Genomic DNA, 21,433 nt, shown 5'->3' on the forward strand with positions numbered 1-21,433 from the left:
CAAAGATGAAAACTTTAAACCCTCCTTTTCAGTTTTATATCTGAAAACGCTGTCGTTTTTATTACCAACGATGATTGGTTTCGAGTCTTGACCAGTTAGTTGTTGTCTGTTAATAAAACAGAGCTTTGCTCATTCATTTGGTCGGAAAAAAAAAAGCTTTAAACTTTTTTTTTTTTTTGTAGAAATTTTCATTCTTTCATCAACCAACGATGACTACGATCATCACTTTACAATCCTCGTTAACCCCTTCACGAGCTCCGGTTACAAAGCACGCGAATTTCAATCAGATTCCTTCATGGGTCTCTTTGAAATCGAGCACTTCATCTGTAAAACTCGAGCACAAGCAAGGGCAAGTCGAGAATCTTCATTTGGTCTCGTTGTCTAAACACGGGAAGCTCAACGAAGCGTTTGAGTTTTTCCAAGAAATGGATAAGGCTGGCGTCTCCGTCTCTCCGTACTCTTACCAGTGTCTCTTCGAAGCTTGCAGAGAACTAAGGTCTTTATCTCACGGGAGAGTCCTTCACGATCGCATGCGAAAGGACTGTGAGAGTCCTTCCGTGACGCTTCAGAACTGTGTGTTGCAAATGTACTGTGAGTGCGGGAGTTTGGAGGATGCGGATAAAGTGTTCGACGAAATGCCTGAGTTAAACGCAGTTTCTAGAGTTACGATGATGTCTGCTTACGCAGGACGAGGTCTTTTGGGTAAAGCTGTTGGTTTGTTCTCGGGGATGTTAGAGTCAGGAGAGAAGCCTACTTCTTCTGTTTATACTACACTCTTGAAGTCTTTGGTGAATCCTAGGGATTTAGATGTTGGTAGACAGGTTCATAGTCATGTTATACGTGGTGGATTATGGGGGAATGCGTCTATAGAGGCTGGGATCTTGAACATGTACGTGAAATGTGGTTGGTTAGTGGGTGCTAAGCTAGTGTTTGATCAGATGGTAGTGAAGAAACCGGTGGCTTGGACGGGGTTGATGATAGGTTATACAAAAGCTGGAAGAGCAAGAGATGCTTTGAAACTGTTTGTGGATTTGGTAACGGAAGGTGTTGAATGGGACAGTTTTGTGTTTTCAGTTGTTCTTAAAGCATGTGCTTCTCTTGAAGAGGTTAATCTCGGCAAGCAGATTCATGCATGTGTCGCTAAGCTTGGACTGGAGTCTGATGTCTCTGTTGGAACTCCTCTCGTTGATTGTTACATCAAATGTTCCAGCTTCGAATCTGCTCTTCTTGCATTCGAAAAAATCAGTGAACCGAACGATGTGTCCTGGAGCGCAATCATCTCTGGATACTGTCAGATGAGTCAGTTTGAAGAGGCTATTAAAACTTTCAAGTCTTTGAGAACCAAAAGTGCATCGGTTCTAAATTCGTTCACTTATACTAGCGTATTCCAAGCATGTTCTGTACTTGCAGATTGCAACATTGGTGGCCAAGTCCATGGAGACGCTATAAAAAGAAGTCTGGTTGGTTCTCAGTATGGAGAAAGCGCTCTCATCACGATGTATTCTAAATGCGGATGCTTAGATAACGCACGTGCAGTCTTCGAGTCAATGGACAACCCCGACGTTGTTGCTTGGACGGCTTTTATATCAGGTCACGCCTACTATGGAAACGCCTCCGAAGCTCTGAGATCGTTTGAGGAAATGGTGAGTTGTGGCATGAAGCCGAACTCAGTGACTTTTATTGCCGTTTTAACCGCATGCAGCCACGCTGGTCTGATTGAACAGGGCAAGCATTACTTGGACACGATGCTTCCAAAGTACAACGTGGCTCCAACTATTGACCATTATGATTGTATGATAGACATTTATTCCCGTGCGGGACTATTAGAGGAAGCTCTCAAGTTTATGAAGGATATGCCTTTTGAGCCTGATGCAATGAGTTGGAAATGCTTTCTAAGTGGGTGTTGGACGCACAAGAATCTCGAACTGGGGGAGATTGCTGGTGAGGAGCTTCGCCAACTCGATCCAGAAGATACAGCTGGGTACGTTCTACCGTTTAATCTGTATACGCAGGCTGGAAAGTGGGAAGAAGCTGCTGAAATGATGAAGCTAATGAATGACAAGATGTTAAAGAAGGAACTGAGCTGCAGCTGGATAAGAGAGAAGGGCAAGATTCATCGGTTTATAGTGGGTGATAAACACCATCCACAAACTCAGGAGATCTATGAGAAGCTCAAGGAGTTTGATGATTTTATGGAAGGTGATGTGTTTCAGTGTAGTATGACAGAGAGAAGAGAACAGCTTCTTGATCACAGCGAGAGACTTGCCATTGCATATGGGTTGATATCGGTGAATGGCAATGCCCGTGGACCTATCAAGGTATTCAAGAATCTCCGGGCGTGTCCAGATTGCCATGAGTTTGCAAAGCATGTCTCTTTGGTTACAGGACATGAAATCGTCATCCGAGATTCTAGAAGATTTCACCATTTCAAAGAGGGGAAGTGCTCTTGCAACGATTACTGGTGACTGGTGATCTTTTAGTGTATGTATTAGTATCTGTAGATACTTTCAGTTGGGTACTAATCAATTTGCAAATTAAAAGAGAGTGCAAACGTGGATACATTATATGTTAAGTAGTGCAAATGCAATGCTTCAGTTTACAAAACTGGATTAACATTTTCTTGACAGCAAAGTACTCGAACCACACAAGAAGAAAGATATACAATACTGTTAAAGTTGTGGTAACATGACTGTTCCGGAATCCTGGGGTCCATGGTCATGACTTACTGGTTGGACCTGGAGGCTTCCCACAATCTGCGTTCTATCCGGCGCTTTCTTAGCTCTGTTAGCCCTTGCTCAACTGAAAATTAGAACAAACCAATTTAGCCCTTGTATTCTCTTTTGGCTAAAAGTAATTTGGTATGTTAGATTGTACCTTCCATGGCGTCATGTGAAGATGGAGAGTGTGCACTCCTGCTGATCCAGAATTGAAGACGTTCTCTTGCAATGTCCACATCTATGCCAAGGGACAGGGCTCTTCTCCAAAAGTATGTGAGCCAAGCCTGCAAAATATTCCAAAGGATTCATAGCGTTGAGATTAGAGAGATACCAAAGATTGAGCTGAAGAAAATAACTCCAATAGTTACATAGAAGAACAGAGAATTATATTAAAGTGAAGATATAGCAGGGAGCAGAACAAGAAAAAACCCATGAGAGAAAGCGAGAAAGGGTTTGTTGTTCTATACCTCCTTGAAGAGAACATCTTCAGACTCTTCTGGACTCAGTTCTGCAAAGAACAGACAGACCAAGGTCAGAATTATCCTCAAGAATAACAAGTACTGTCTGCACCCTTTGTTGTAGTACATATGAAATGACATTCTTTATGTATTTCATAGTCCTGGTTTTATCAAGAGTTTGTCATTGTAACGTTGTTGATTGTGCATTTTACCAATATATGAATTTCATAACGCCAAGATGTTGACCTATAAATTTAGTGACATAAGCTTAATAAATTTACCAAGTGCCTCCAGTAACTTAGGACCACCTGGCGATTTTAACTCTGAAAGGAATCAACCAGAAAATACATCAATTGATATCAAAGAAACATAGACATGTAAGATGCCACATAAAAGAAGATGTTCACTATCATTTTAATGGTGAAATGAATGCTGGCAAAAAAAATCGCTTTCTCTGGCTAATGAATGAGCAACATACAGTTATAGGCAAAAACTTAGTTCAAGAAGAGCTTCTACAGAAGCTTACCGGGATCAGATAGTCGAAAAGTATTGGCCAACCTTAGCTGGGCTAATGTCATAGTTATGGTAACTTCAACCTTCAAAAGAACGAGTAAAGTCGATGAGAAAAATGAAAGAGGGAATGCATGAACCTAAACGAGAGAGAGCATGAGAATAAACCTTTAAAGAAGCTAGCTCCTTCAGACCCATTTCCACAGAGAGCATACTTTCAATATTTCCCTCTCCTGTTAGATCATTTATATCTTGAACGAGCTGGCTCCTCTTCTCGTTCTCCTCAGAATCTAGTCAGATGATTCCATAGCCAAGAGATATGCTTACAGTGATGAGATGTGATCAAATCTTAGAAGAGAAGGTAACAATGACTGAGTGATTGTTACCTTTTTCCCAACTTTCTTCCTTAGCCTTCTGCCCAGCTGATAGGACAATTTCAAAAGGAAGAGGTGCCAGAGATGACCAGTATTCGTACTTAGATGTAGCGATGTCCGAACATATGCCTGAGATGCAAAGACGAATGATGGAACCAATGTTCTAGGTGTGTTACTAAGATGTATGTTTGTTATATACCCATCTAGCACTTACCATATCTGGCAGCTAAGCCCCAGTACCGAGCTAGCCAGCACCGCTTAAGAACAACTTCCTCCTGAAAAGCATACAAGGGTCAGTTACTTAACCCGGAACAAAGCTTATATTGTAAAGCATAGAAAAACATGAAAACGGACCATCTCTTTTGGGGTCAATATCATTCTATGTGTCATTGTTCGTAGAGCGTTGACTTCAGACTCCGCTACTTGAAGTTGTGCTACTACACCAGCAGCCTCTTGTTTTGCATTCTGAATCAAAATGAAACATGGAACATATTAGATTTCTACATTTTTCATTAATTGGCACCTCACAATAAATGTGGCACACTGATGGAACAAAATGGCCTACCTCTACTTGAGCCCGAAGAGCAGTAGTCTCCTTATTGGCACCTTCTCTATTCTGCCTAGCATCTTTAAGGGCAGCCTGTCACAGAGAGAGTGCTAGTAAATCTAAAAGCCACAACAACAATATTTATACTTGAAAACAAAACCATCAGGCAAAAGAAAATCCTGAAGGTGGAGTACCTCTCTTTGACGCAAAGCAGCTTCTTTTCTGCAGCATTGAGACAGTACAATCATGTAAGCATCCTAAATTCAACAAAAAAAAACTAAACTGGTAAAAGAAAATGTATTGAAATTGACTACCGGCTCAGAAGTTTAGCTTCCAAAGATACGCCTTCTCCCAATGAAGTCACCTAAATTATGTCTCAAGGGTAAGAATAGTATTTTTAAATAAATAAATAAAAGCATACGGACACGTTTATCTTTGCTTCCAGTTACCTGTTTCTCAAGCTCTCTCACCCTGGCCTCTGCTTCCTTGCATTTCTCATCCTCAAGCCTAAGCTGTTAAAAAAAAAACTCAAACGTAAAACAGAGCGCTAAACTATGGAGATAAATAGAAACCAAGCAGGAGGAAGACTTGTTACCTTTTCAAGAATACTCTCATTCTCCTCTTGCAGCATATCGAGCTGAAATGCAAAATAAACTCTTAGTTTCCATAAAATGTCGACACATCAAAAGAAGAAGGAGAGAAAAAACATACTTCATCTTGAAGTGCGGATGCTTCATGCTGATCCTTCGAATCTTTTGCACTAAGTTGCCCAATATCAGGTAAAGCCCTGTCAATGACAAACAGTTTCCACTCATGAACACAAACTCAACTAGTTCCAACCTTTCAATTAAGATAGGTTGAGGATTGGATCTTCACCGCTTTTCAGTCTGTTGATTCTTAGGAGTTACAACTGGTAATGGAACGGTAGCTTGGTTCCTTTGAGAGAGTTTGCTAGGCGGAACAGGTGGTTGTTGTGATGCTCGAACAGACACGACCGGAGAGTTCCGAGAAAACTGATTATTCACAATCAAATCTCCAATTAGAAAATCTTTATTAGTTTCCTTTACCACTAACATTCCTAAAATGGTAATAATCAGGTCTCAATCAATATCCAACATTCCAAAAATAGAAACTTTGAGCAAACTTGGGGTCAAGTCAACAGATTTACCGCAGGGGAGGAAGATCTACCGATCTTGGGAGGAGGAAGAACAGCAGCAGCAGCAGCAGCAGCAGCAGGAGGTCTAGGTTTAGTAGAAGCATTGTTTCTCGTGAAGGAGAGAGGAGGAGCGCCGTAGCGAAAATCTAGGTCATCGCCACCGACATCGTCGTCGTCTTCGTCGTCGTCGGTGGTCTGCGAAGCCATGACCTTCGCGAGCCTCTGAGCCGCGGCTTTGGCGGCGACGTTCTGAGCTCGCTTGACGTTCGACATTCCCGTGACGGAAGACGATCGAGCGTGGTGATGACGCGCCGGGGAAGAAGGAGCGACGGCGGCGGCATTGGGGGTGCCGGAGTCGCCGTTCCATTGGCGGAAGTAGCTGGGGCTTTCGGTGCGTGCCCGTTCCATCTGGAAGCACGAGATGCAGAGACCTAGATCTTGTTGGTGATGTTGTGTTTATGGAGGAGTCAGACAAAAGACAACTTTGTTTTTTTTTTTTTGGCTAAGCAAAGTTTGAACAGAACAAAGAGAGTTTAGTTAAGTCTAATTCTGATTACTTATTTACTCAAGGAGTAAAACTTAACAGTGGGATAACTTAACTGTCTTGAAGGCACGTGGGTAAATAAAAAAACTTGATAGAGAAAACAGCAAAGAAAATTACTGTTTTAAGTATTTCTCCCACTGAAATTTTAAAGTTTTCGATTTTTTATATTGGCAAGAAGGTTTATCTACAACGAAATTTCACTAAAAGCTTTGAGGATTGGTGTTTTGCAGATTGTGTCGTAATCTTGATACGCAAAACATGTCAAGGCATAGCGTATTAGAAATTTAGAGCATTGCTTGGGGTAAAATGTGAGCTTCCTTGGGCCACGGCCATATCCTATCTTGCTGCTTGAAAATTAGATTTTGGGTTAGTTGGATGCTAAGAGTATCGAACCTTTCCCACAAGGCCTGAAATTTATATAATGGCCAGTTTGGTATTGAGTTGGTACGTTGTTAGGCCTTAAACAGGCCCATTTTCTTAGACAGAACATACAAAGAAGCAACATATTTTGAACTACGTTAAGAAAAAACAAGTCACCTGGCAATATATAGCACGTAACAGTAAGTAATAATAGGATGAAAAATAATGCTTATAAATATGGAATACATCTTTTTCATGCGTTAATGTTACTCGCAGCCCCAGAAGATACATCAATAAAAACATCAATCAGGGGCATGCATACTCCTACTGAATTAGATACTCATTTGTTCTTGATAGATCATTCGACAAATCGCACAAAAAAAGGCCTCAAGGAGATATAAATAATCAAAACCACCCGCCAAAAAAAAGAGAGGGAAGAAGACAATTGAAGGTGTTGAGTTAAAAGAAGAAAGGGTGGGCAGTTGTTTTTATTGAGAATAATATGGTGTTAAAAATAAATAAAATGGAGAAAATATTATAGGAATATATATATGATAATTAAGAAAGAGTCCTACCATAATGAAGGACCATGAGATGATCAGAGGTAGATGAGTTTGGAAGCAAAGTAATAAGGTTTTGTGAAACAGAAGAATTGTCTCTGCTTCCTCTCCAGATTGTATCTCTCACGTGTTGTAGTGTCAACACTGGCTCCAGTTCTTGCCCTCTGCATCTTATCTCTACCTGCTTTTCGTTTTACGAAATCATAATATTGTTAGTCCTATTAAAAACAGTAAAAATTAATTAGGCGGTTTAGAGTTATTCACACAAAAACATGGACCAAAGCTAAAAAACAATTAACATTGAAGTATCTACAGTTTCTAGGTATATATGAGTATGTTACTATTTGATGTAATTAATGAGATCATTGCATCGTAGAGGTGACGGAGGGAGAGTGATGGAAAATGCGACGTGTCAAAGTGGCTACGCAATGCCGTAATTATGTCATCTCTACTTTACTTCCAAGAGATTCATGTTTTTTTCTAACACGATTGCTTTTAAAGAAGAGCAACACCAACAATGACTCCACCACTTATTTCACATATGATAAATTAAAGAAAACTATGCAACACATATTCACAATATAATGAATTAACTTGATTATAGATTTGAAATTTGAATGGTACCCACGATGTCCAAAATCTCAATCATTTCGTGTCCCTACCCTTTTTCTACCCGTAAATCGTAATGCATTTTTCAATGACTTTTCGAAATAGACTTTAATGTTATGCTGTAGTGATGAGTGTTCAACTCATGGTAAATAATATTTTATGAGTCCATTTCAGGTTAAATTCTAGAACTTTGTGTTCCAATTGAATATCCAAGTGTACACAAAGCAAATTAAACGTTATAGAAACTATAAATCTATCTTTAGATTCAACATATGTTTTCAAACGTGTCAAACCATCCTAACCCATTCCCCTACTATTATTTATTAATATTTCCTCCAGCTCTTATACTTAATAGCTTTTTTTTTTTCCATCTGGTTTTATTAATAACATTGAAGGATACAAGAGTCGAATACAAAGCCGGCGGAACATAGAAACATCCCCGGAGACTAAACCCAAGAAGGGGAACAAGAACCCAAACAACCGGGCTGCATACCAACATCTGGAACTTAAACTTAATACCTATACTCCTTGTGAGAAACCCAAAGACAATCTATCATAAATTAAAGAACAGAGACTTAATAGCCTATAACCAGCCGGAATTCTTGCAACGAACAATACATGTGACAATTTGAGCAGAAACCTCATCTGAACCTCATATTCACGATGACAACAACCAACCTCTTCGACAACCTCAAGACAACAACCAGGATGAAACAAACACCCACCAGAGCGCTTAACTCAACCGCACCATAAGCTGGAAGCCTCCATGTCTCCACCTCCATGCTTCAAGCAAACAAAGCCATGAGGAAGACAAAGACCAAAGGAAGACCAGGAGAAACACTATTTTCAAGGCAGGAGACAGCCCCCGCTGAACCTGAGAGACAAATAGGTGTTCTGAAAACAACCTATTTCTCAAGGACCATAACCACCAACTGCTGCTCACTACACACCACCACGTTACTGCTACACCGTTGCTAAATCAAAGACCAACTAAGACCAGCTCAAAAACCATGATAGACAAGCATGATTCAACTCCTTGCCTGGAGATACACACAGCTGATGGAGGGACGACGGAACAGAACTGAAGAGCTCTCTCTGTTGAGACACCAAAGCTGCAACATCAAGAGAACCAGATCTAAGCCGACACGTCCAACACGCCTCAGACCTCCATCCGAGTAACACCAGAATCATCAGATCCATCCATAAACCCCGATCTGAAACTAAACCCAAAAAGGTGACAAGTTACCGAAATTAAAGACAGAGACCTATTTAGAAGGGAGAGACATGGCCGCTCCCGACGGCGGTGAGAAGCACCGACCGTCGGAGCAGAAGACTAAGATACGGCGGCTCTTGGTTCTTTAGGTTTTGTCGAGAGCGTTTTCTTTTTAATCCCAAGTCTTAGACAATAATATTTGTTTACTACATATACTTAATAGCTTTATTTCTTACAATATTTTGGTATCTGTAAACTGAAAAAAATACGTTCTAAAAGGATAAAGTAATATAAAAGGATACTATACGCTGAGAAGTATCAGAGTTTTCTAAATTGATGAAGACACTAAATGGGACACTATACCCCACGAGAGAATTGCCATCATCTCATGCACGTCTTCTCTTTACGTTTTGATGTCAAGTTTGCAACCCAAAAGCATTTAAGTCACAAGTTTATGTTTTTAGTGGGAATAGACACTAATTTCATTGTAATATAGTTGATGCTGTTAGATACGTTCAAATATTTGATAACTACTAAGATACCAAATGGAACGGTTGGGATAAATTACTATAGTATCTGGTTATCATATGAAAGTAGTGTTCTATCTCACATATCAACATCTTAATATTTCTATTTTCATTAAGGGACCTACATACCTAATAATAAACTAATGCAAAATTGAATACAAAAATAGAGACCATAGAAGTCGTAGTCGGATATGCATATATACTAAAATGTTTTGCATGCATCGCATCACTAACTTAAAAGGAATCATGTTCATGGCTCCTTATCTACCCTTTAGTGCCACTTTGTTTCTTTTTTTTAAATGTAGTTTTCTTTCAGCAAATTGCAATGATTCTGTGTTGTTGAGAGCGACTTCATGCATTGCTTTCCCCCCACGTAAAATACATTATTTATCAATATATGCTTATATATAAGTTGCTTACCAGCTTGTCAAGTTAAAAACATTTACTAGCCTACAAAATCGCATTGGCATCTCTATATACTCTACAATATATACCTAGATTTTGGAGTCAAAGCGATTATTTGTGAGACGTGCCTTTTAGATTTTGCATGGTCAAGTTTGTATTGTCAATCTATCATGAACTTATATTTACACTATTTGAAATCTGCTTATAGTTAAAACTCATAACATCTCGATAGACTACATTGTGCTAGATATGCTATTTATAACGAAATGTTAGATAAATTAGGATTGTGTATATATATGGTCCTCTAATATATAATAAGAAAGTGCAGCACTTAAAGGATATGAGTATGATTGATGGTGAAAAAGGTCTTTTAAGCACCAAATTTATTAGGGGTTTTGTGAAGAACGGGTCCTACACGAGACACTAACAAGAATAGCTAAACCAAGGGGAGAGAAATATATCGTTGGTGTTGATGAGCCACTTCTAACATAAGCATGACGGTTTGTCTAAGCCTCAGTTTATTCTATGTTTTTATTTTACTTTATATGGAAACAAGTGTTTTTGAAAGCCGTATTTATAGGCATCTGGTCTAACATTTTGAAAGATCATCAAAAGATTTTTTTTTTCTTTTTACGATGTTTTAACCTATATGAAATATAGGAGAGGGGAACTATATAGTCTACGTACAAATTTCATGATATATAAACTGAAATGTACCCGGCATTCTAACCAAAAAGCTTTCCGGATTTTAAAATCACTCACGTTCCACGGGTACGCAATCAGACTGCTGATTTTTTAGCTAAGACTGCTAGATCGTTCCATAGGGAGTTGTGTTTTATTGGTTGTTCTATTCTGGTTTGGTTACCCAGACCACCTCAAATTTGAGTAATATAATAGCCTTTCGACGTCAAAAAAAAAAAACAAAAAGCTTCTATCAATTGGCTCACCAAGAAAACAAATATGATCTAGTTTCTGAAGATAATTTGTATTTCCTGTTTGCGTATAAATTAACAAATGTCATTGTATATTCTGGTTTTCTAACAATTCAAAAAACAAAAATGACAAACTAGTGTCTTATGCTCAATTTACCCAAAAAAGGCTGAAATAACTTTTAGATACTTTTAGTACATATTAGAATAAATAAAATATAAGTAATTGTCATTTGAGAATAATTATTTTATGGAATGAGACCTAGTTCAGAAAAGAATCATGTGGTGCAACGGAAATTGAAATTTATGGTATACTTTTCGCTTTTATAACTTTTTGTTCTCTTATACGTCTAAAAAGTCAATGGAGATTTAAAAGAGGGGGGGGGAAATGGAAGAACAATGCCACCACGAAGTCAGATTATTGCTGCCTAATCATTAAAGTCAGATTTATTATACACTCTTCATACCTATGCCCTGCCCAACTCTATTATACACACACATTCACATCATTTTACTATGTAAATATTTCACACATATATGAATGCACATAATTGCAACTTCAATGAATGATTCTATGAATGGCCGTTTGACACAAACGTCAAAAAAAAATGAATGATTCTATCAAAAAAATTTTTTAATTAATGATGACATGTGGTCGCAACCATATTTTGGTTAAAAATATTTTACTAAAATTTAAAGATAATAATTTATGTTTTAAAAAATTAGATTTCATAGTTTTACACATATTAAATTTATGTCATAAATATTTTTTATCAATTTTCAACACAATTAAAATAATATTAATTTAATTACTTTTAAAAATATAGGATATATTATAATTAAATGATTATAATTTATAAATACATACACAAAAATTACTTTTTTGAAAATAAATATTTTCAAAACATCTATTTTTCATAGAACGGAATTGAGTAGTCTTTAGATCTATATATATATTTTTAACTGAAAATACACAAGGCACTGAACTAAACTATATATTTCTGTAGATCTTTTGCTCAAAAAAAAAGATTTGCTCAAAAAAAAAATATTTCTTTAGATCTATATTACCAAACTGATATGACGACTAATGTTCTCCTTTTGCTATTTGTATATGCGCACAAAAATGTTATTTTATCATCAAATTACAATTTCCATCTGCCGTATAAGCTATTTTTAATTAACATTAATATGTACCTTGTACTGATCCTTTTATGTTGTTTTCATTTTCAATAATTTCGGATAAATGGACAAGAAATAAACAGATTGTCAATGAAAACTTAATTATTTGATCAAGATACGGACACAACAATATATATATAAGACATGCATACCTACATATAGTTTTATATTGATTCTCTCGTCCTCTTTGTCATACTTCATGAATCATGACATGGCTTAATGCAACAAAACAGAAAAACTTAGTGATTTGAGTAAATCATAAACATTGAGTTGACCTAAATATTATAGTTTATTTTATCTCCGTCCAGATTAATTATAGCTTCTGAAGAATGTTTCAGGAAAACATGCTTACAACAACCTGATGTATTTTATATTCCAAACAATCAAAGATCGTCATCTCAATTAAATTGTCTTATCCTCTTTTAAAGATTTTGTTTTTATTTATGTAAATGAGACCTCTATATATATATAAACCGTGTGCAGTTAAGTACTTTTCTATGCAATGTTCGATATATAAGTGCATGGATCAACGCAGGTTATCAAATTCTTCTTAAAATTAAGATAAACCTACGTGTACGGTTGGATTTGTGTCGGTTTATCTAAACGTCTCATGCAATCTCGTGGACTCGTACGGCGTCCAAAATACTCCATTCATCTGTGTGTGTGACTTTCAAATTTGTTGTAATCGATAAAAAGAGAAAAAGGGCTCACGTATCAAAAGCAATAATCATCGTCTGCTAATTATCAAAAGACCATTAATGACGTTTCATGCACATTAAGTTTTTAAACATTGAATTATCATATAGCAAAAAAAAACATTGAATTATCCCCTCGCACGGAATTAGAAGTATCCATCTTTGTAACTTTTATTCGTTGACAAGAAAAATGTAATTATTAATCAGGAATCATAAAAGTTATAGCGAATCATGGGTAAGCGAGCGCATCAATGCACACAAATCAATGATTAAATTTGCACGAGAAGCATCGTACGTAATACTATTAGGGATTGAATTCTATTTTTTCACCAAAAAATAAACGGAAAGGACACTTTTTGTTTCATGAATTCGACTCGTAAGGTTTCAAAGTCAGCATGCATATGATAGGAACTTACTTTACTGTATCCATCATTCGAGATAATAACTAGCTATGGAAGAAGCGTGCGATATAGATATAGTCACAGTTATACGTGTATTTTTTTGCCAAGTATATGTATGTATGTATATATGTACGTATGTGACATATATAATTCGATTAGTTTCATGAACCGAGTATTTCTAAACGATGCGGTATGATGTCATATCAGTACCTATCCAAACTAGATAAAACTAAACTAAATGTTTTGGTTACTATCTCTCAAACTAACATACGTCAATAAATGTTTTCCGCTGCATTTAAAAACGTAAACCAGAACTTATATAAATGTTTTGTAGATTTGATTTAAGACTACACTATCCTAGAGTTTTTAGGAACCATACAATTAGCTATAGAAAAGTAATTCATATATAGTAAAAGGAGAAACGTATTTTTTTATTTCTTTCACACTTTATACCGATAACACGTTTTGTTTTCGGATGTTTGGGTTTCTAGTTTCCAAAAGATTAGAAAAGCTTGATACAGCAGAACATCTATAAATTAATACTCGATAAATTAATAATTTTTATAAATTAATAAATTCCATCGGTCTCAACTTGGACCGTTTTAAAATTTGACACAAATCGATAAAATAATAAGATAATAATTTTTTAGAAAATTCTATATAAATATATGGTCCAATTAAAATTATAAATTAATAAATTATATGTATACGTATTTTATATAAGTAAAAACCTATTATTATATGGTTTGTATTATATTCACAATGGAATTATCTTTATATTTTTTTAACACTTGATATATTTTTGATGAGGTTTAGTGATATTATATCTAAAATCACATTTAAGTTCTATGCAATTTATACTATATACACCAAATAATATAATAAAATTAATATAAATGTCAAATTTCAAAAAATAACAATTAATGTCTATACACTAAAATCAAATATTTGTCTTATCTTAGAATGAATATATCTTAAAATAAGAAATCTAAATAAAGAAATTTTTGTAAATTAATATCTTTATAAATTAATAAAATTTCAAAGTTCCAATATTATTAATTTATAGATATTCTACTGTACATAGTTTTGAAATGTACTCAAAACACTTAACACAGAATATTTTTACAAAGGAATCGGTTTCTAAATATATTTTTTGAATAATTAAGTAGGTTAGTAGATGGATGGATTGTCATACAATGTATAAAGAAATAAAGGGTGCACTCATCTCTAATGATAATTTTGTACGTCGAACACAGTAGGCACTAATTAACTAATGGCTCCGTAACTCCGTTAATCAATTGCCCCTAAACTATAAAAAGGAGCAAGTAAGACAAACTCGAAAAGGTTGAAAATCAATTTATGGATAATAAGCATATAAAAACAAAGAAATAACAAAACGGCTTATACCTAGCAACGACATCTACCTGTGACCTAATTAACATGGAGACACTTTTGTGGCAATTTAGTTCCGACGTTGTTGTCATGTTTCTCACACCAACCCCCATGAATGTACCCTCTCCACGTTTTCTTTTTTTCTTTTACTAATATGTTTCTGTTTTATCGTACTATTTCTCAACATCTTATATGCTTTAAAAGTATTTATGTAAAGTTTTAGATTTTTTGTTTTGTTTTTTGAAAGCAACTAAGGAGTTTGTAATTACGGCAAGCAACGTGGACATGGAATCTAGAACAATAAAGTTAAAGAAAGTGAAATTAAAGAGTTAATGAGATATGTAAAAAACCTGGGATTCGTGCTCCAATCTCAACTTGCTCACCAAATATTTCATCAATACTCGAACAGTCATCTTCCCGTCCCTACAAAATCCAAGAACACCAATATTAATTAGCCAAAAGCATTTGATAAAATTGACGTCGGTTTATCTGTCATTCTTATAGTATATACTCAGAGAATGGTAGAATCTTAATATACACTAACTTGATTCTCAAGTAGCTCTTGGGTATCTGAGGCAAGAATGGTTCTCTTGTCCTAAGATGTTCACCAAAACAAAGCCGCTAATTAGTACTTTAACAAATAATTCTAATAAAATAAATTATAGAACAAAGTCTCTAGGAAGTTAACATTTAGCACTTACTGGTTTTGAGAAGCTTGAAGGAGGAACCAAATGCCCGAATAGGATCGCCTGGGAGGATCGATGACTCGAAAACTCGAGCTTGGACCAGCCACCACATCCGGATTATTATTATTATTGTTCCCTATTAACTGGTGCTGAAAATTGGAGCGACCAAAGTAAGGTCCTATGAATGGCATCATCAAAGAGGTAGATGACGATGATGGTTGCACTAGGTTTTGTGGGACAAAAGGCGTTCTAAACGCAGCAGCCGCCCAAGAACCAATCGTCTCCTGATCAGGCCTGGTAGGGAACATTAATGGATTAATCATCATCCCTCCTGGTTCATGCTGATGATGAAAGATAGATGACATTAATGGAACATCAACTCTTTCTTCTCTATTTGAACCGCCAGAGTAAAGGTTAAGCTCTAGAAAAGAGTCTCTCCCAGCCGTTTGATTGGTTTGATGTTTATTGTCAAGATCCGGTTTAACATCATCCTCGTGGCCTGTGCTTAACCGGAGCCATCCTTCTTGTCTCATCTCATGATCTTCGGCTTCATTCTTGGTATTATTATCATTATTATTGTTATTGTTGTTGTTGTCGTGGTCATCCTTGGAACTTAACCTAGAAGTAGTACTTCTCGGTTCTTCTTGATCGGCCATGAAACTACAATCTTTCCTACAAACTTGGTAATGATCAGATCCTAAGCGAATGTCTTTCTTGCTGTTGTTGTTGTTGTTGTCCTCGGAGAAAGAAGAGAAGTGATGAGCTTTTTGTAATAACCTCATAAAAGCAAAACTATTGGAAACCCCACATGAATGAAGAAGCCTTGTTGAGGAGGAGGATTCAGCATCAACAACCATGGCAGAGTCCTGTGAGTCGGAGAGGAGCGAGACGAAGCGTTACTGATGATCTCAACATGAGGGGAGATGGAGGAGAGAATATATAATAAATTAGGGTTCTTAGATGGAGACGAAAGATCAAGAACTCGAGGAATGGTCAGAGACCGGAGAAGTCATGGAGCTCTCTGGAGAGAGAGAGAGAGAGAGAAAGAGAGAGAGAGACTATATGTGTTTTAATGATGAGAGAGGACTAGAGAAACAATAAATTCTGAAAATCTCACTTTCTATCAATTCTCGTTGTTTGGAATCTTGTGTGAATGAAATTGATGCAGAGAATAGAGTAAGAGAGAGAGAGAGAGAGAGAGAGAGATGCTAATCTTGTAATTATACAGAGTAATGGGCACTAGTTATATGGAAAGCTTCTTATGCGGTCAATCTCAGTACATATACATTATTTTGGTGTCATCTACTCTAATACACACGTATTTTCTTTTTTCCTTCACCACATATACATAAGCATTAAACAACAAAAAAAATGAACGATGATTATCAGAATTCAGTTTCTTTTTGTCTTTTCAAACGTATAAAGTACGGAATACTTAGAGAATTACGATTTGAATAATGCCTTCGAATTTTCAATAACTCTTTTGGTTAATATTTATAAAGTTTTTAGTGAGTTAAGAATAGATTAAAAATTTATATAAACTATTTGTCTTATTTTAAAGGTAATATTAAAATAATTAAGTTATATAGACAAGAATTTTATGAAGATATTTTCTAACTCTTTTACCCATAACTTTGTCAATTCATAATACGAATATTTTTTTAAGATATTTCTATTTACAGTCGCTCCCAATTGCTTATAATTATTCCAAGAACACGATAGATTGGTTCACAAGCCTTTTTTAAAAAAAATGATAGATTGGTTCACAGTTTTCCATATTACTTCTTCACAAATTACAAACATACACATAGAAAAATGGGGATATTGGTAATATTGAACCTAGCTAGCTGCATGGAGGACTCAATCCACGATGATATAAAACAATATAATCAAATAAAACCAGCATATTACCTGCGTCATCAGGCCAACCAACGTTTTGAGATATTTCTCACACCTATTCAACGTACAAAAGATATTAATACTACAAGAGAAGAATTATAGTGGTATATTCCTCAATTAATGTATATTATCATTACAACTAATAACCTTTTAACGAGCATATATCATGCGAGACACAAATACAGATTATATCACGTATATTCAACAGACTTCACATGTTTACTCATGCATATACTTACTCGACACCATTTTATAACTTCGAATTTCTTACATATTATTGGCTGTCCCAAAAGAAAAAGAAAATTTATTATTAGTCCAAACTTGTCGTATTCGTCGTACATGATTCAGCAGATGCAAAACCTTTCTCGATCTCGCATGATAGTATGTACTCACACTAATTCAGTAGTTCTATCGTCGCATATTCAGATTAAACAACCCGTATCAAATACCTCTTATTACATTTTTTTTACCAAAATTATTAGTATATAATATTTCATCCGTTTCTAAAAGATCCATATTTACATCTGTAGTTCTATTCTAAAATATTTCTTAAACATTAAAATAAGAAGTACAACTACTACACAAGTTACAAAACTACAGCTTGAACATTCACAATCACAATTCACAACGTATAACTAAAGAAATACCAATCCTTTATCAAAAAAAACTAAAGAAATGCCAATCAATATTGTCTATTGTACCTTAGGAATATATATAAAAGGTGGTGTGACAAATATTCTAACTAGGAAAATATTCTACGAGTTGACCGAGTAAAGTTATAATTAGCATATTATACGTAAAATTTGTTTTTGTTTTTGTTTATGTGTGTTGTCTTTACTCTTTAAATAGACAAAGAAAGTTGGCCTTTTAAAAAATGTTTTTGGTATATATATATGGGGTTAAATAAAAGCTGGGATTTTCAGTAAAGCCAGAAAACGAGAAGAGTGGAGTGCGAGGCATGATGACATTAGACCTGTCAAAGTTCAATTATTAAGATATGAAGTGTTTTAATAATCCCAAGGATGGTAGTTAATTATTCCTAAATGAAACTAGGAATATTTAAGTCAGAGATTAAAAAATACTCCAAAAACGCTTGAAGGAAATTTGGCATGCACCGAAAATGATGATGTTTCGGTTAAAAGCTCATTTCCCCAGATCATACAGCAAAACCCACAGACCCTGTGATGCTTGTTTCTCATCAAATTGTACTTCTACTAAGAACCATGTGCTACCCAACAATTTTATGTTAGTACGTTTTTATTAGAATAGGAAAAATTAGTTGATCACAATCTACTGAAAGTTATTTCTTGTTGATATATACTGCAATTGTTGAACTTAAGTGGTTAGAAAATGCTCAGTGTTCGGGATATTGTTTCAGAAGAGAAGTCACTAATATATCGATGTCAGTACAAAAGCGAAGAAAGACTTCAGGTTATTCTGAAGATGGATTATGTTTTTTTACTATTCATAAATTGGAAATCCATGATAAATTCGAACTTAACATCGTATCAGAGTATCATATCAGAGTCCAGTTACGATCCATTACCCGTACCCATCTGAAATATATGGTCCTCCGGCTGGACCAATTGTCTTAGTTAGTCAGTGTGACAACGATACATTTTCAATCAATTTTGTTTTCATTTTCGTAGCTTCATGCTTTCTTCTCTTGTAAACATTTTCATTTGTTTTTATTACGAGCCATGAGTAATTACCGTATTTATATGGGTTAGGTTTAAATTTAGCTATGTTTCGTGCTGGTTCTCCAATATATTTTTCACTCTAAAATATAGTTTAGAGTAAAAATGCTCCAATAATACTATATTTTTCACTCTATAATAGAGTGAAAAATAAATTACTCCAAATATAAAGTAATTTTTTATCACTTTATTTTCTACTCTAAATATAGAGTACCATTGAAGCAAACTCAAACTTTATTACAGAGTGACTTTATTTTAGAATAAAAATATAAAAAACCATTGGAGATGGTCTTATATATTATTTATATCTTAGTTTAATTCCCAATGTGGAGTTTATATTTTCACATAAAGACTTAACAGTCTTTTACACCTCAGTTTACTTTGAATATTTCCGTTCTTGCAAGTTTGCACGTTCAATCATTCTATTTTGCTGAAGTCATGTCACACAGTTACGTTCAACCATGAGACTTACGGATAGTTTTTTCTTAAAGATACATTTAAATGTCAACAGTAATTTGTGCATGGTCAATAAACAAAAGCGTACTACATCAAGAACACATACATACATGCACAGGGGGAGATAGTCAGCTTTGGGTGGAAAAGAGGAAGTGAAAAGATTCAGAGGCGTGGCCTCTGGCTAGTGACATTGCATAGGGCATGAAATGACTTAGGCTTTGAATCAACCGCAAAAAGTTTATATCCCTTTTGTCTTTCAGAAAAAAACTTATACTGATACCAATTTTTTTTCTTACAATACCAAAAAGTAGAATTATGTAAATTTGTTTGAGCTAGGGTGAGTACATAAACAATAACACTTGCTTCAATCTAACTTTTGTATGGTTTGTTTATAAATTGCTTGGGTGAGTTCATAAACAGTAACTTTCGAACGTAAAAGATATTGCTCTATTTTTTTCGAATGCGAATATTTTGTTGTTTAATGTATAAATATGGGCATGCATATTGGAAGAAAGGTGCCTTTAGGCAGGCCTATCGGGACAAGTAAATACTGAGGCATATAGTGAAGTGAGTGGGAAGAGTTATCATTCCGATGTTGTAAAAGAAACATAACTTTCTCTCTCTTTCTGCATTGCATGTCCCCTTTATCTACAACCACCTCTTCCTCTTCACGTCTTAACGAATATTCTCCTTTACAATTTTTATACATTGATACACTGATTCATGTGCATATATATAGAATATTATCATCATCTCTCTCGTTCAATGGTCAAATCAAATTTCTGCATCAACTTCTCTTTCTTGATTCCAAGTATTTTCTTGTTCTTTTGAGTTGCGGCCCACGCGGGATTCTCGTTTTTCTATTCATGTAGACATAAACAAACTCCACTAAACCAAGTATTCAATTTCTGGCATAAACTATAGCTAATTGCAATATTTTCTATTTCTATCTTGTTATTACATATGCTGAGCCTGACATATATATATATATATATATATATATATATATATATATATATATATATATATATATATTATGAATGGTGACTATTAGCCTAAATAAGCTAAGAATCAAATTAGATTAAAAAAAAAGATGTAATTACAAAGGTGGCTAAGTCATGAAAATGGATTAAAAAAACACTGACACGATATTAAAATGAAATAAAAACTGAAAGCATGCATACATATGTTGTGCTAATAAGATGGCACACTTAATAATAACAACATTGATATAATATATATACACACTGTCATGTCTTCCAAATGTTTTGGGGGCATGCGACATATATAGCTTTGTTTCTTTCTAAATTGAATTGTCTTTCGTACATACATCACTTTTACATACAAATAGTGTGTATATATACAAGTCGAGAGAATATTTGGAAGACATAAAAAGACAAGAAACGAACTAAAAACACAAAACCATAAGCTAAATTTACAATTCGTGGATTGCTGTATCGCATTGAGCCTATCACAGACACTGTCCTTCCAGGATTGCAATCATGATCATCTGCCACAGCCATCCTATTTTAAAATGTGCTACATTCTCTTGCTTTAACGGTCCACATTATTTTACACTCTCCTCCCAAAAAAATGTTAAAAGGCATGTGTATGTAGTAAGCCTTGGTGTTGGTAAATGGGTTTGGGCTGCAACATGGGCTCAACTGAAATTATAAGCCCATTTTAAACCGGAACACGAGGTTATAAATGCTAGCCTTTATGTTGTTTTCTTGCTTCTAAGAAGGACCACCACAATTAAAGCCTCCTACTGTATGTCATCATTCAAGTCATCAGCCTTAATACATGTAATGTAATACTCATGGTTTAGCTTGCAGTTTGGTACGAATTTGCTCCTTTCACGCACGTTAAAAAATATAATTGAGGTTAATCAATAAGTTAAACTTGTCGACCTCAATTAAGGCCATCGTTATCAAGAAAGTTGTCCTTGGTTGGATACCAATTACCAACAAACAAAAAACAATTAAAAATCATTTAGACGCAAAGTAAACATGATATCGTGGCACCTATTTAATTTTAATATTACAACCAAAAAGGCTATTTAACAATATAATAAAAAAACCAAAGTTGAACGGCCCATGAAACATCATAAAACGGCATG

At 35.3% G+C, this 21,433-nt stretch overlaps 3 protein-coding genes across 5 annotated transcripts; 1 reads left to right on the plus strand and 2 right to left on the minus strand.

Moving 5' to 3' along the window:
• The first annotated feature begins 1 nt into the window (after position 1).
• LOC103846587 (pentatricopeptide repeat-containing protein At5g13270, chloroplastic) lies at positions 2 to 2,599 on the plus strand. The gene has a single exon (XM_009123531.3). It carries the CDS (start codon positions 210 to 212, stop codon positions 2,463 to 2,465), a length of 2,256 nt encoding a protein of 751 aa, XP_009121779.1. The 5' UTR covers positions 2 to 209; the 3' UTR covers positions 2,466 to 2,599.
• LOC103846586 (coiled-coil domain-containing protein SCD2) lies at positions 2,542 to 6,280 on the minus strand. 2 transcript variants are annotated; one of them, XM_009123530.3, is made up of 17 exons: positions 5,775 to 6,278; positions 5,483 to 5,619; positions 5,318 to 5,393; positions 5,202 to 5,243; positions 5,056 to 5,118; positions 4,921 to 4,970; positions 4,801 to 4,828; positions 4,625 to 4,699; positions 4,414 to 4,524; positions 4,274 to 4,334; positions 4,072 to 4,188; positions 3,854 to 3,975; positions 3,702 to 3,771; positions 3,457 to 3,498; positions 3,185 to 3,225; positions 2,875 to 3,001; positions 2,554 to 2,799 (listed from the first exon to the last, which is right to left on the minus strand). In XM_009123530.3, exons 1-17 carry the CDS (start codon positions 6,168 to 6,170, stop codon positions 2,723 to 2,725), a joined length of 1,635 nt encoding a protein of 544 aa, XP_009121778.1. In that variant the 5' UTR covers positions 6,171 to 6,278; the 3' UTR covers positions 2,554 to 2,722. The 2 variants fall into 2 exon arrangements, with proteins under 2 accessions (XP_033138047.1, XP_009121778.1); XM_033282156.1 differs by lacking the exon at positions 3,457 to 3,498 and having other exon boundaries at positions 2,542 to 2,799; positions 5,775 to 6,280.
• Positions 6,281 to 6,852: 572 nt separating this feature from the next.
• Positions 6,853 to 16,119, minus strand: LOC103846589 (tyrosine-protein phosphatase 3). 2 transcript variants are annotated; one of them, XM_009123533.2, is made up of 4 exons: positions 15,278 to 16,119; positions 15,121 to 15,171; positions 14,927 to 14,999; positions 6,853 to 7,407 (listed from the first exon to the last, which is right to left on the minus strand). In XM_009123533.2, the coding sequence occupies exons 1-4, from the start codon at positions 16,117 to 16,119 to the stop codon at positions 7,225 to 7,227; spliced, it is 1,149 nt and encodes a 382-aa protein (XP_009121781.1). In that variant the 3' UTR covers positions 6,853 to 7,224. The 2 variants fall into 2 exon arrangements, with proteins under 2 accessions (XP_009121781.1, XP_009121780.1); XM_009123532.2 differs by having other exon boundaries at positions 6,853 to 7,410.
• Between the last annotated feature and the right edge of the window lie 5,314 nt (positions 16,120 to 21,433).

The sequence above is a fragment of the Brassica rapa genome, chromosome A10 (assembly GCF_000309985.2).
Source record: "Brassica rapa cultivar Chiifu-401-42 chromosome A10, CAAS_Brap_v3.01, whole genome shotgun sequence".
In the NCBI taxonomy this organism is placed as follows: domain Eukaryota; kingdom Viridiplantae; phylum Streptophyta; class Magnoliopsida; order Brassicales; family Brassicaceae; genus Brassica; species Brassica rapa.

Excerpts from the sequence above, each read along its gene's own strand:
- LOC103846587 (XM_009123531.3), top strand. The coding sequence starts at position 210 with ATGACTACGATCATCACTTTACAATCCTCGTTAACCCCTTCACGAGCT.
- LOC103846586 (XM_009123530.3), bottom strand. The coding sequence starts at position 6,170 with ATGGAACGGGCACGCACCGAAAGCCCCAGCTACTTCCGCCAATGGAAC. Across the intron at positions 3,499-3,701 it reads TTTTCGACTATCTGATCCCG|AGTTAAAATCGCCAGGTGGT; the intron begins GTAAGCTTCTGT and ends GATTCCTTTCAG. Across the intron at positions 3,226-3,456 it reads TAAGTTACTGGAGGCACTTG|AACTGAGTCCAGAAGAGTCT; the intron begins GTAAATTTATTA and ends TGTTCTTTGCAG.
- LOC103846589 (XM_009123532.2), bottom strand. The coding sequence starts at position 16,119 with ATGGTTGTTGATGCTGAATCCTCCTCCTCAACAAGGCTTCTTCATTCA. Across the intron at positions 15,000-15,120 it reads AAGAGCTACTTGAGAATCAA|GGACGGGAAGATGACTGTTC; the intron begins GTTAGTGTATAT and ends TGGATTTTGTAG. Across the intron at positions 7,411-14,926 it reads GATTGGAGCACGAATCCCAG|CAGGTAGAGATAAGATGCAG; the intron begins GTTTTTTACATA and ends TAAAACGAAAAG.